Here is a 14359-nt window from a genome sequence, read left to right as displayed (position 1 = left end):
GTTGGAAAGGAGAGGAGTGTTTAATTCTTAGAGTGACTTTGTTGAAGTAAAAACGAAAAAGGTGAAAAAGGGAAAATAGCATCTAATCAAAAACTGGTTTCTTGATTGAAAAAGTGAGTGCAGCGAAACGTCATCGTTCCGTTGGGTTTTCTTACATGTTTCAGTGTCAACATAAGAGGGTAAAACCAAGTCCAAAGCAACTTACTGTGTCTGTCCATTTTTGTCTAATTCTAGGGAAGAAGAAGAAATCAGCATATGTAGATTTAAATTAACAATCGTTTGATGTGTATTAAATGTGACGTCAAAAGAAGTTAGTATTTTCTTGTGGGTGAAAAGAAAAAACCAATGATTTTGCACAAATGAAGCCAAGCATTAATCTTGACTGAAGATTGTGTGGTTTTTGGTGTCTTTTGGACTTGTGCCTTTTTAAGGAAAGGGTCATTTATTAATTTGATTGTCGCAGTGCTTCCTTGTTAACTAATGTTACTAATTTTTCTTTATTTTTTTTTGTTCTTTCTTTGTCAACACACACAAGTACTCTATGTTCACGTAAAGCTCTTGAAACAAAAAAAAAAAATAAATAAATAAAGGAAAACATAATTTAATGAAGATCGCAATAAGTCCTTTCCGATCGGCTTTGATAAGCGTGCCCATATGCTAACGCTCGACGCCAAGTGAGATTCGATTTATATATTTAGTCCATTATAGACAATATTCTTCCACAATATATGAACAACTAACGTGTGTATCATATAATACACTGGAAAACTGTCAATGTAAAGTTATCAACTATATACTGAAAATTTGATCGGAGTTATAACTTGATGGTTATATAAAAAATCAATTTAACCTTAATTATATTCACGTTTCCTACAATTATATTCGAAGAAGTAGTAACACGTGACATCAATCTTAAATAGTTACTAACCAAGACAATGTGTTATGCATATCATAAAATATTCTCTCTTTTTTTTGGTGAACAAAATCATAAAATATTCTCATGCATAAAATATTGGATCCAAATTAAACGATTAAATAAGAAAACCTTGAATCCAAGGTAATATTTTGTTAAATATATTTCGCCGTCGCCTGAACAGATCCCGGCGAAGCAGATGGGTTCCCTGGATTCTGACATATTTCATGTGAATGTGGGGGTAATTAACAATTATAAAGAAACTAATAGTATAAAATATTGATAGTAGAAAAGGTAAATATAAAAATAATACACGACTACTCTCTTTCCCATTATAATTCAAAGTAGTTCTTATTTTCTTCAATATCTAGCATTCGCGCAGATAAGAAAAAAAATTAAGTTACTTAGATTAAAAAAAAAAAAGGAACAAATTAAAATGGTAAAAATAGGAAAATTCATGGTTGGTGCCTCACTCAATGGTGGTGAGAGCGGTTCATGCACCTTTGATTTGTCCAGAGGCGCCTTGGTTCACAACTCGTGGGTCCAATATCCCACCGATTTGTTACACGTGGACGGTCGATCCAAACAAAGGATAATATCTTCATAATTCGACAGTCAAGACTCAATCAAGATGACTCTTTAAGTGATACGAATTTTTCATTCAGCAGCTAAATGACTACAACATAACACCAACTGATTAATCAGTGATTTTTGCGAGTTCTGGATGTAACACCAGCTGAACTTAATGCAAAACTAGCATTGAAATGTTGAGGTAAATAAATTTATATTTTTTAATTTCTCCTTAACTACATTTTAATTCATCTAGAATCAAACATAAAAGGCCAAATGGGAAAAAAAGATATAAATGTTGCATGGAAGGTTGTAACATACATGTCAAAGCAAGGAAAAAAATTTCAACATCGTATTCAAAAGAGTTTCAACACCTAGCTAGGATACATTAATACATACATACATACATATGTGTGTGTAAAAAAGTTTACGAGTGTGAAAAATAGAAGAAGGAAAAGAATCCTAATTGTTGAATATTATATATTATGTAATAAGTTAAAAAATAAGAATGGGCCACAAAGTGCTATATAAATCCATCACTTCTAGTTCCTGTTATATTGCTGAATCTCTGATTGGTAGTAACCAGTTTACATTTCGCACATAACTCTCTTCCTCTCTCTTTCATCACCATCTCTTCTGTGTAACAGACACACACAAAAACCTAAATTTTCAAGCTTTGTCAGTCCATCTTCTTCTTCCTCCATACCTTATCTCACCAGCTTCTCCATATCTCTCAAAGAAAAAAGAAACCCTATATATTCTCCCAAAAAGATCAAATAAGATGGATAACTCCGACATTCTAATGAACATGATGATGCAGCAGATGGAGAAGCTTCCTGAACACTTCTCTCACTCAAACCCTAACCCTAATTCCCATAACGTTATGATGCTCTCCGAATCCAACACCCATCCGTTCTTCTTCAACCCCACCCATACTCATCTCCCACTTGACCCAACCATCTCTCATCACCACCAACCCGGTTTCAATTTCCGGTATGCCCCGTCCATGTCATCATCTCTCCCGGAGAGAAGAGGAGGATGTAGCGACAACGCCAACATGGCGGCGATGAGAGAGATGATCTTTCGCATAGCCGTGATGCAGCCTATACATATTGATCCGGAGTCCGTGAAGCCACCGAAGAGAAAGAACGTGAGGATCTCTAAGGATCCACAGAGCGTGGCGGCTAGACATCGAAGGGAGAGGATAAGCGAGCGCATTCGGATTCTTCAACGGCTTGTCCCCGGTGGAACCAAGATGGATACGGCGTCGATGCTCGACGAGGCTATCCATTACGTTAAGTTTCTTAAGAAGCAGGTGCAATCGCTGGAGGAACATGCGGTGGTTAACGGGGGAGGAATGACGGCGGTGGCCGGAGGAGCACTGGCGGGTACTGTTGGTGGAGGATATGGAGGTAAAGGGTGTGGGACTATGCGGTCTGATCATCACCAGATGCTTGGAAATGCACAGATTCTTAGATGATGATGATGATGATTTTAAAATATATTTCATATTTATTAATATGAAGTGAATCAATATTTTAGGAGGAGTTGAATTAAATATTATGAAACTATCCTTTTCAATCTTTCCGGCTATCGATGATGTTTTAGTTTTGGGATGGTTTAATTAAAAGTTAGTCTTGTGTTGTAAAGACTAAAGTATTACGGAGTACTAGTAATATTTAATTATCACCAAGTGAATTAATCCACTGTTGTCACCGATTAATCCGACATGTTTCTGTCTTGTTTCTAATGTAATAAGTGTCAAAGTGTGTAATTTATGTCATTTCGTACTTGTTGTAATACTATCTTGATGCACATGCTTTTCTAGATTACAAAGTTTTGGGGGATAGATTATAAGTTGAATATTTTTGATATTGTAAAGAAATTTTTACATTTCTTGTAAAAAAAAAAAAGTATATCAGATACTTTTTAACTTGTAAGAGTCTGCGATATATTATATGTAATAAATTCAAAATTTGAATTACAAATTCTGAAATTCTAATTCTCTTATTAATAATCATTTCCTGAACAAATATAGTTATAGGAAATAAATTACCATATATAGTGATTTGAATACTAATGAACTCAAAATATTGAAAATTATGATAAAAATGGATAAGTAACATAATGTATATATTTAAAATTATATTTTAACTAGTTCGATCTTCTTTGCTTGATCAAAAATTTTATATTTCAAATTAACGTAGAAAGGCATATTGTATAATACAATACTCCGATTGAGCAATACATACTGTTATTGTGGATTATTGTAATAATATCATGCTGTATAAATAACTTTTTATCTTTTGAATAAGTGTACATTAAACAATTTAATCCCAAAATGATTTAATTTTTTTTCTTACTTATTAGTTTCTTGGAACTTGAATCACCTACATTCATTACAAAAGATGGTGAAACCCAACTAGCTGACATCCTAACTTGTATGTTGTTTGTGTCACAATTCACAAGGTACCTAAGCCCAAATAAATACCCATTTCACAAAGATTAGAAGTTTGAGCCCATGACCACTACAATCATAGGTCGTGCATACCATGCCATAAATGAGATATAATTTTGATCTAATCGACACGGCGACACCGATACAAAAGTTAGTCCAATATTATACATGTTTTGGTCGAGGAAATACAACAACATTATTGACCAAGGGACTTTGTTCTAGAAGCAGAAGATGTACTACGAATCATATGGTGCATTATCAGTTAATAAAATCCCATGTCAACACAGAGAAAGATCTTACTTACTTACTACACCAACAATTTCTTCAAAGCTCTAAGTATGTCCATCTCTAGGTGTATAACTACATCTCTTATATTAAAGCCCATTAGACCAAGTTTATTGGTAGTATGTTAGTAGGGGGTTGTTAAATTTAATATGAATTAATTGTGTGTTTTTTAAAAAATAAGAACCCATGATCTCTTAGATAAAATTTTCTTATTTATTGGTAGGTTCTTATTTTGGGTCTCTTATTTTTAAAATTTTTTTTTAAAAAATTTTAATTAGAATAGAAGTGATATAAATGTGTAAACATTTAAGATTTTATTAAATTAGAAAATAATGCATTTTAATTAATTTTCAAACATACAAAACATAACAAAAACATTAATACATATTACAACAGAAGTGCAATTTATAAATGGAGAGAATGATTAATTTTAATACTGATTTGCTCCAAATTTTGCCCAAATATTTTCAATCAAATCATCTTGCAAGCATTTATTTTTCTCTTTATCACGAACATCATTTCGATTCTTGAGCATAGTAGCGACACATGAAGGCATGGGTGTTGGAAGCGTGTAGTCAACTTCTGAAGCACTTGACTCCCTTTGTGTGAATTCAGTTTGATCAAACAGATTGTACCCATTTCGTTCGTCCTCCACTATCATATTGTGCAGTATGATACACGCTCTCATTATTTTCCCAATTTTTACTATATCCCAAATAAGAGCCGGGTTTTTGACTATGGCAAATCGAGCCTGCAAAACTCCAAAAGCACGCTCTACATCTTTACGCACAGCTTCTTGTTGTCTCGCAAATAAAGCGTCTTTTGGAGTTTGTGGCAGTGGAATAGATTGGATAAAAGTAGCCCATTTTGGATCAATACCATCTGTCAGATAGTAAGCCAATTTATACTCATGGCCGTTGACACTGTATTTCACTTTAGGAGCTCGACCATGCAAAATATCATCAAAGACTGGAGATCGGTCAAGAATATTGATATCATTTAATGTACCTGGTAGTCCAAAGAAAGCATGCCATATCCAGAGATCATATGAAGCCACCGCCTCTAAAACAATTGTGGGCTTTCCTGTTCCGTGGGTGTATTGACCTTTCCATGCGGTAGGACAATTCTTCCACTCCCAATGCATACAATCGATGCTTCCTATCATGCCGGGAAATCCGCGATACTCGCCAACGTCGAGTAGTCTTTGAAGATCTGCTGGTGTGGGTCTTCTCAAGTACTCATCTCCAAATAAATTTACGACTGAATCTGTAAATTTGTCCAAGCATGCTAGCGCCACGTTTGGAGAAAGTCGGAGGTATTCGTCAAACGCATCAGCTGCAGAACCATATGCCATCATACGAATTGCTGCTGTACACTTCTGCAATGTAGACAGACCCAATCTTCCGGTAGCATCTCTTCTTTGTTGAAAATAGGGGACTTCATTTGCAAGCTTATCGACAATACGCATGAATAATGGCTTGTTCATTCTAAAACGGCGACGGAAAATGTTGGGAGGGTAAGTAGGAGCATCACTGAAATAATCATTCCACAAGTGGTCATGACCGACTTCTCGATTTCTTTCAATGTGAATTCGCTTTTTTCTTGGTTTAGGTGGTGGTTGACTTTGGATTGGTGGAGTAAGAAGATTTTGCCATACATGATTGGTGATTTGATCGCATGTTTGATTAAAACATTCATCAAGTATATCATCAACATCATCATTATGGGAAGAAGAAGAAGAAGCCATTTTGGAGCTTTTGGAAATAAAGGAAAAGTGTTTTGGTGTTTAGAATTTAGAGATGGAGTTATGTTTTCATTGGTTTGGTGTGAATATTTTGTGTGCTAGTAGTGGACATATATAGGAAATTTTGGGACAGTCAAAACTATAAATATGTGGATAGAAAATATTGAATACAATTTGTGGTCTTAAATGAAAAGATAACATGTGGTAGATGTACAAAAATACAAAAACCCTCGTAAAAACATGTGGTGAAAATACATAATTATACAAAAGTGAATCCTATTGCTCTTCACATGGTGTCACGGGGATGAAAACATGTGGTGAAAGTACATAATCTTGACCGACTCCATCACATGTTTCCTTCTTTTGGTGTCACATTTGCTGTTCTTTTGGTGTCACATGATGACATAATCTTGCTGTTCTTTTGGTGTCACGAAGCATCACTGAAACAAAAACACAAACACAAACAAAATTGAATCAAAACACAAATAAAACTGAATCAAACTAAGTAAAACATAAACTAAGTAAAACATAAACTAAGTAAAACATAAACTAAGTAGAACATAAACTGAATCAAACTGAAACATAAACTGAATCAAACTGAAACATAAACTAAGTAAAACATAAACTGAATCAAACTGAAACATAAACTGAATCAAACTGAAACATAAACTAAGTAAAACATAAACTAAGTAGAAACAATTCGATTACACCAAAACAAGAAACACTTGGATTACATAAAGCTTGTCCGATTACAAAAAAACACAAGCTTGTCCGATTACAACCAAATACTTAGAACACAAAAAACACAAACATATTTAGAACACAACAATATTCGAAACTACAACAACCAAATACATAGAACACTAAAAACACAAGCGTAATTCGGATTCAACTTGATGACATCATGTCATCAATTAGCTTGTCCTTCAGAGCTTTCTCGGATTCAGATAGTGAATCCTTCTTAGCAATCAGATTTTCAAGCATAACATGCTTCATATGCTCCTTCTTCATAGCGAACTCTTTCTCCTTCAAGGTGAAATCTTTCTGTTTCATCTCATACATCCTCTCTACACGTTCCAACTGAAGCTCCAAGAAATCGCCTCCATCTTCCTCCACAGCCGGTTGTGTACTAGTGCTCTTTTTCGACTTCCCCTTTGCAGCCTTAACACCAGGAGGACGTGGCTGTGATCCATCGATGTCATTCACCGGATGTGCATCCTCCCTTCCCCTCTTCACTCCATTGCCTTTAGTAGATATGGATGCACACCATTTTTGATCATACCTTAAGTCTCGCCAAGCATGCTCCAAGGTAAACCGATGTCCTTGATCATTGGAGAATATTTTGTGTGCTACCTTCATCACGTCATCTTCACTCTGCCCACTCGACTTCTCTCTTGTAGCAGTCTCGTAACAACCAACGAACTTGCACACCAAGTCATTGATCCTCCCCCACCTCTGCTTACAATGACTCGCCTCCCTCTTTGGCCGACCTACAGCATTCAGACACTTTCCAACATAGTCTGCAATCCTTCCCCAAAAAGCACCGCGTCTTTGCTGATTAGAAGTTACCGGATCCTTGCTGGTGTTGAGCCAACCAGAGACAAGCATCTTATCATCAGCTGGTAACCAAGCATGCCTTAACTTGCGGCTTTCTTGAGGTGATGCAGGTTCAGATGGAGTTTCAGAACATGGACTTAGAGAAGGACTGTCGATGTTTTGAGTTTCAAGCTGACTTTGTAACAGATTCATATAGCTAGAGGAGGGATGATATGGATTCATGTAGTCGTCAGAATCCATATCACAGGGGTTGAAGGAGAATAAAAAGATTCAAAGAAGTTTATAAGAAAGACTATGAACGAGACTGAAAGGTGTTAAAGGGTTTAGAAGAGATTCATTTGCGAGTTTATAAGGAAGACTATGAACGAAGATTCAAAGGTGTTAAAGGAGAAAAAAGAGATTCAAAGAGACTAGTTGGTGTAAGTTACTAGTTACTATGAAGAGGAAGACAATGAATTTATAAGGTGTAAGTTATTTTTACTTTTACAACTAGTTGGTTTAAATTTTGTAATTAAGTCTTCCCTAAACTACAACAACCAAACATTAAACATCTTCACAACCAACTCACACACACTTCAAATAATAACATCAATAATGATTGACTAGACTAATACCTACACTAACAAGTACTAAACACATTTATCACAACCAACCAACAAACATCAATGACTCACTATCATACTTTAACTAGCATTAAATAAAGTGTGTGTGAGGTAAAGAGTAACAAGGACTCTACCGTTGGTTTGTAGGATTCTCCAACTTTCTCGGGTTTCAAACTTTACCTTTGGGAAATGGGAGATGATTAACTGCTTCAGTAAGAGACGCTCACTCCCTTCTTGTTGTTGCTTCCATTGCTGATACGCCAATAGCTTTGCACAGTCCCTGTTTCATACAAAAGAATCAATATCCAACCACATATACAAAACCCATATGAAGAAATTGACAGAGGTTTGTTTACTTACATGAGCTGAGTCTCGGAATAGCCAGTGTGATGCTTGAGAGTGTTGGTCCAAATGGGAATTTGGTGTAGAGCAGATCTTGCTGCGTAGATTGCAGAAGCAGCTAGCATAGATGGACTGAACATTATCGTAGTATCGTAATGCATCACACTTAACTCCGCCAAATAGTGTACCATATTCTCCATCTGAAGACAAAAAGAGACCAGTTGAAATGTTATATATAGTGTAATGTAAAACCATGGAAGAAACTCTAAAACCGTTGTCTTACCACTCGAGAGTAGACAGTATAGTCTTCTCCATCACCAGAATCTGTTTGTGACTGTATGCATGGTCTGCAATATCAGCTAAGTCCGACACCTGCAAAAAAAATTATAATTCAGAAGCTGAAGACAAGAAGAATCATAATCAGAAGCTACAAATGATTTAAGAGTTACCTGTTTCTATTACATGTGGTGGCCAGATCTCTTCGTATTTGGAAGACATGAGAAGAGCACTGAGACCAACTAGCTGCAGTTCTTTTCTAGGTACTGTCTTAACTGACAAGAACCGATCGAGAATGTTAACAGTGAGGTAAAACTTCTCTGGGTTTAGCTCGAATCGGACATGTACATCTATCAACCACTCCACCAGAATCAACTCATCTTTTCATTAATCTCAGGTTGTGAATGCATGTAATCTCATGGTCTCCATTCACTCTGCCAATCCAAATGAGAACTTTAAATAAAACAAGTTCACTCTACAAGGAAAGATTCATGATTTATATAAGACTAAATAGTATACTAACCTCAACAGACTTGTAGTAACGGTAGATCTCTTCCACATATTCCACAGCTGCAAGGTCATTCTTAGCATCAGCAGAATCGATATCAACAATCACTTCTTTCTGTTTCTTCTCTATACCACAAGCAGCCTGAAAAATCAAAAGAAAGAAACAAAAAGAGATAATTTAGAACAGACCAAACATCTTCTTACTTTCAAAACCAAGAATCATCACTTCACAAAGCAAAATTAATACCTTGCTTCTAGCGGTAAGAACAGATGTGTAAGTGGTTGATTTCTTCTTAGTAGCCTTCTTCTTTCGGACAAGAACTAAACTATGTTCTTCATCACTGTCTGAGCTTATCTCAATCACCTCTACAACCTTTGATTCCAGAACTGAAAGAACTCACAGGCATTCCAATGTAAACTCGTGTGCCTTCAATCCTCTGAAACGAGAGGATTCTGCAATACGAAGAAGAAGAAGAAAAATTAGAATTGAAAGACGAAGAAGAAACCTGGAAATAAGGAGTATGAATTACGATATCAGTCAAACATAGAACAAAGAACCCTAATTTTTGAACAAAGAACAAAGAACCCTAATTTTCGAACAAGGAACAAAGAACCCTAATTTCAAGCAAACAAAATCAAATCAACCTAACAGTTTACCTAAAATCATACTAATGCCCTGATAAACTTACCCTCTCAATCGAATTGATTATTGGTGTTCCGATTGCATCGCATACTCCGTCAATTCACCACCGCTACAATCTCCACGACGATTCAAATCGCCACCGCTACCGTCACGATGATGACATCTCCGCCGATTCAACTTGCCTCAATCTGTAGCCTGCGATTAAACCAGCTCTTCCTTTGGCGGATCGACACTTTGATCGGGAGAGAAAGAGAGAACGAGAGAAAGAGAGAAAGAAAGAAAGAAATTGAAAGAAAGAAATCGTGGAAAAAAAAATTTATTCCCTTCTCTATTTTTCTCTTGGACCAACAATAAATGGACACGTTGCGTCTCTTAAGATTAATTTCAGTATGTTATATAAGAGAGTCTCTACTCTATTTTCTTTACTTTTGATTTATTTTTAACCTACCAAAAATCTAAAAACCCCCCTAACAACCCCCGATAATCATGCCCTTACGAGATGGAAAATTTGTTCGAAAGTCCAAACCCATACAAGTTTTTGATTTTAGATATTCGTTTCATTGATAACTTTAGGAACTGGCCTAGCCAAATTTATTAATGCATGAAAAAATCTTCTTATCGTGAATAGTTTACCGATGGCTTTCCTTTTTGGGAACTTCCAAAGAAACATAACATATGTTTTAACTTTAAGAATAGCCTTTGACTGCAACTTCAACAATAGAAAGAAAAACATGTTTAAATTGATGTTCATGCACTTGGTTTCGGCCGCCCATTTTGGGTTTGGTTTAATAAGATGACCTAATTCTGAATTTATCAACTCGGTCAATGAAGTGGATACATGCAGTGTTTCTCATTAAAATCCAAACCATATTTGATCTATCCGCTGAAATTGACTGTTGTTCAATCAGCATAAGGTTTGAATTAGTCTTTTGTCTAATTTTGGGATACCATGCGTGCAGTGTTTTAGCATTTATATAACGACGTTTAAGGGTTAGAAGTTTACTACAATCCGTATTCCAAGGAATATTCGAAAATCTTGAATTATGCTTATCTTTAGAGGATAGGGACCCCATTTATTAGCTTTGAGGAAAACGATTCCACTTATTAGGACGTCAAGTTGAATTACTTATATATATACTATAGGAATTTGTATGGGAATAAACGATCAAGTCGTATGGGAATTTGGGTTTCCGTTTCTTCAGAACTAACGGGTGCTTTTACTTATCAACATATCAAAAAAGTTTCAAATAATTTCTCTTTATAGGCTAAACGCAATGTTGTAATTTCTCTTTATAGGCTAAACGCAATGTTGTAGTTGAATCTCTTTATAATCTAACCAAACAAAAAAGGAGGCCTACTTAGGATCCTGTGGCAGTATAATTGAGTTATATGTTTCCACTCCAATGAATATAATGTTTTAAGCTAATATGGGAATTCTACTATATCAAACTTAATTTATACTTTTCATTATATATTATGATCATATAAAAGTAAACGTGTTATTTACTGCATGATAGTGTACAATTCTGTTGTCCAAAATCATTGCTAACAAACATTATATAACATATTCCACTAATATCTACTATAGACTTCCATTGCTTATTAGGTATGTAATTTGACATCCTATGTACAGTATGTTATTTTGTTAGATATATATATGTCTAATTTAATAGAACAAGGCAAGTTGTGTATTAGGAGTAGAGATATCCCATACCAAGAGATTAAAATATTCGATCGGTAAGGCTCACGACTTTGTTCCGTTCCATTTGCTAGACAATCTCCCTTCTTTCCAACTTATTTATTTTTAAACCGTAGATCGAGTTCCAACCTTTTTTTTTTTTGAACAAACATATGCTTTATTCCATTAACATAGAACACAACATACAACATAAAGATCATTGTTTAACATACAGCAAAGAAAAGCAGAGATGAGAACTAGTACAACAAGTAGATAGATATAGATAAGGTTCATCGAGATTGTAGACTTGAGAGCTATGAGCCAATTCCTTGCAAGGGATTTGGAACCTGTGAGGTCAAGAAATATCGATGCTTCTTCCATGGATATTTCAATGGATGAAGAGATGGCCATTGTTTTGGATCAAAAACCAAACGGCGTTGAGGAATCTAAGGCTGAGAGCATTTTCACAAAGAAGGGCTTTGCCAAAGGTTTGAGCAGGGTTATAAGTGCTCTGGTTGAGGATATGTAAAGGGTTGGTAGCGGTTTTAGGTTCATAAGTGAAACACTTGAAGGTGTTGTGGTAACCCCCATTACATTGAATTGGGATCATAATGCCACTAATCTTCAGGTTCTTAGACGGAAACTTCAAAAAGTTGATGATAAGCAGTTTATCGGGTTCAGAAACCAGGCGAGTTAATGGAGGGAGCCTGAACATACATCGGTAACCACAGTGCCCTATGGACTGGATCATAATGCCGATTATATTCAAGCTGCTATCTCCAAAGGCAGAGATCCTAGGTGGTACTAACAACAGGTTGTCTAAAAAATCTTTAACCAAACTAGCAACCAAATGTAGTTTACTAACCAAATGCAGTCTTCGAACAAGAGGTTTTATAAATCTACACAAAGATTGGCTAGAATGGGAGAGAGTTGAGTTCTGCTCGAACCTGGGTACACGCGGAGAAAGCTTTTGTGAGACACCTTGAATTAATGGGCTCAATTGCCTTAATGGGCCGAGAATTGGTGGATCCACTAAAGAAAACCCTAGTTTTCTAGTCGGATGCAGGGGATTGCTCAAGCGGTGGCCGGATTGAAGCGACATCGGCTTCATGGGGTAGAACATCTCCGACGAGGGGGAGGATGTTGGGTGAAGGTTGATAGCGGGACTGGAGGCATCAAAAGAGAAACCAAGAATCTTATGGTCTCCGATACCCGAAGGCAAAACCAGAACGAGATGGCCGTCGTGTGCCGCCGACGACTCCACCAGGCAAGGCGCATATGATGGGCTAAGAGGATCTGCTCCTGCCATCGTCCCTACTTGGTCTGAGATCTCTTCTTGGTGAGATGAGAACCTAGATCTGAAGGTTGCTGGATCTTTTGATACCTTTTCCAGGAAAGAGGTGGGTAGCGAGTAAGAGCTGCGAAACTCCGGCCAAACGCTGGCCTCCTTGGATTTAGAATCGGCTAATTGGTGCATGGTGTTGGTGAGGGGTCGAGAGGGGTTAATAGAGATTGAGAACTTAAGAAAAACTAGATAAAATAAAAAGAAGAACCAAAGAGAGCAATAAACGAGAGGGAGCGATCGAGTTGTGTCCCGACGCCAGCAAAGTTTTCCTTCGCCGGCATCGGAGAAAAGCGGTGGTGAAAGTGTCTCAATTCTCGTGTCTGGGAGAAAAGGGGTTTTTTTTTTTGATGATCGAGTTCCAACCTTTAAGACTGTATTTATTTTACGAAACACAATTGGGATGATACCATTTGAATAATTTTTTTTCTTCTGAAACTAATGGTCGATATGCATATACCATAAGCAAAGTCATATATATATATAGTGAAAGCTGACATATAACAATAATCATGCGTTAATAGCAAGCGACGGTTGAAGACTCTATAATGTGTAGGATACAGAAGAATCATAGAAATCTTGCAACAGAAATAAATTTAAGCAGATAGGGAAAAAGTATAAACTATAGGATAAAGTAGCCGAAAGAAGAAAAGAAAAGAAAAATCGGAGTATGTGATTGGTTCATGGTATCAAAACCAAAAAAAGAAAAAAGAGCTCGCAAGTCGCAAGATCTTTATCCATTCATACAGAGAAAAGAATATCTATATATATTATCGAGGAAGATATTTGTTAGAAGAATAGTAATAGTAATACTTATTATGCAAGAAAATCTAGGAAACAAATAAATTGAATAGAAGGAAATAAAATAAAAAATGGTGGGAAGAACATGCGAACATGTGAGGGTGACGGAGTGGCGGCTAAGTAATTAAGGATATACTAACTTCACTTTCATCAAAACTCGTGTTACTGCAACTCTTGACCTTTGTGCGTTCGTCATCGTCAGGTTCCGTTAATGTCTGTTATCTCTTTTTTATTTTCACTAATAGCACTAAAAAATGGGTGAAACAAATCATATGATAATATTATAGATTTATGTATGTTTTTAAGAGGAGCCGCAACTTGCGAAAGTCTGTTACTCTGTTTGGAATCGAAGACTTCAGGTCTGCTGATTCCGACAATAAAGAAAGAAAAGAAACTAAACTTCACTGTGAAGCACTTCTTTGCCGTTTCTTGGCCACTATTATTTTATTTATTTTAGTTATCACTATTCTTTTATATTCTAGAGTTGTGAGTTGCGCCGCAATTTATTTCAAGACAATCTCGCAACCTTCTGATCCAAAAGAAGAGAAGTAAACAATATCAGCGCTATTAAGTAAACTATGTGCAAACGCTTAAGTGTATAGATGAGCAATATCAAAATATCGTTTATATATACTACACTA

At 36.1% G+C, this 14359-nt stretch overlaps 2 protein-coding genes and 2 pseudogenes across 4 annotated transcripts; 1 reads left to right on the top strand and 3 right to left on the bottom strand.

Moving 5' to 3' along the window:
• Window positions 1–2043: 2043 nt before the first annotated feature.
• On the top strand, window positions 2044–3219 carry LOC104711572 (transcription factor HEC2 pseudogene; annotated as a pseudogene). The gene has a single exon (XR_015567119.1). The product of XR_015567119.1 is annotated as a transcription factor HEC2 pseudogene (transcript).
• Window positions 3220–4523: 1304 nt separating this feature from the next.
• Window positions 4524–5973, bottom strand: LOC147938846 (uncharacterized). Its single transcript, XM_087467456.1, has one exon. It carries the CDS (start codon window positions 5971–5973, stop codon window positions 4657–4659), a length of 1317 nt encoding a protein of 438 aa, XP_087323582.1. The 3' UTR covers window positions 4524–4656.
• Window positions 5974–6858: 885 nt separating this feature from the next.
• Window positions 6859–7767, bottom strand: LOC104715508 (glutathione S-transferase T2-like). The gene has a single exon (XM_010432906.2). The coding sequence runs from the start codon at window positions 7765–7767 to the stop codon at window positions 6859–6861; it is 909 nt and encodes a 302-aa protein (XP_010431208.2).
• Window positions 7768–8762: 995 nt separating this feature from the next.
• LOC104715506 (cyclin-B1-1-like) lies at window positions 8763–11956 on the bottom strand (annotated as a pseudogene). The gene is made up of 4 exons (XR_015566262.1): window positions 11809–11956; window positions 9502–9650; window positions 9271–9396; window positions 8763–9181 (listed from the first exon to the last, which is right to left on the bottom strand). The product of XR_015566262.1 is annotated as a cyclin-B1-1-like (transcript).
• Window positions 11957–14359: the final 2403 nt, after the last annotated feature.

The sequence above is a fragment of the Camelina sativa genome, chromosome 9 (genome assembly GCF_030686135.1).
Source record: "Camelina sativa cultivar CO46 ecotype springtype chromosome 9, ASM3068613v1".
NCBI lineage: Eukaryota > Viridiplantae > Streptophyta > Magnoliopsida > Brassicales > Brassicaceae > Camelina > Camelina sativa.
Note: the sequence above shows the minus strand (reverse complement) of the source record. Positions and strands in the feature narration are given on the sequence as shown.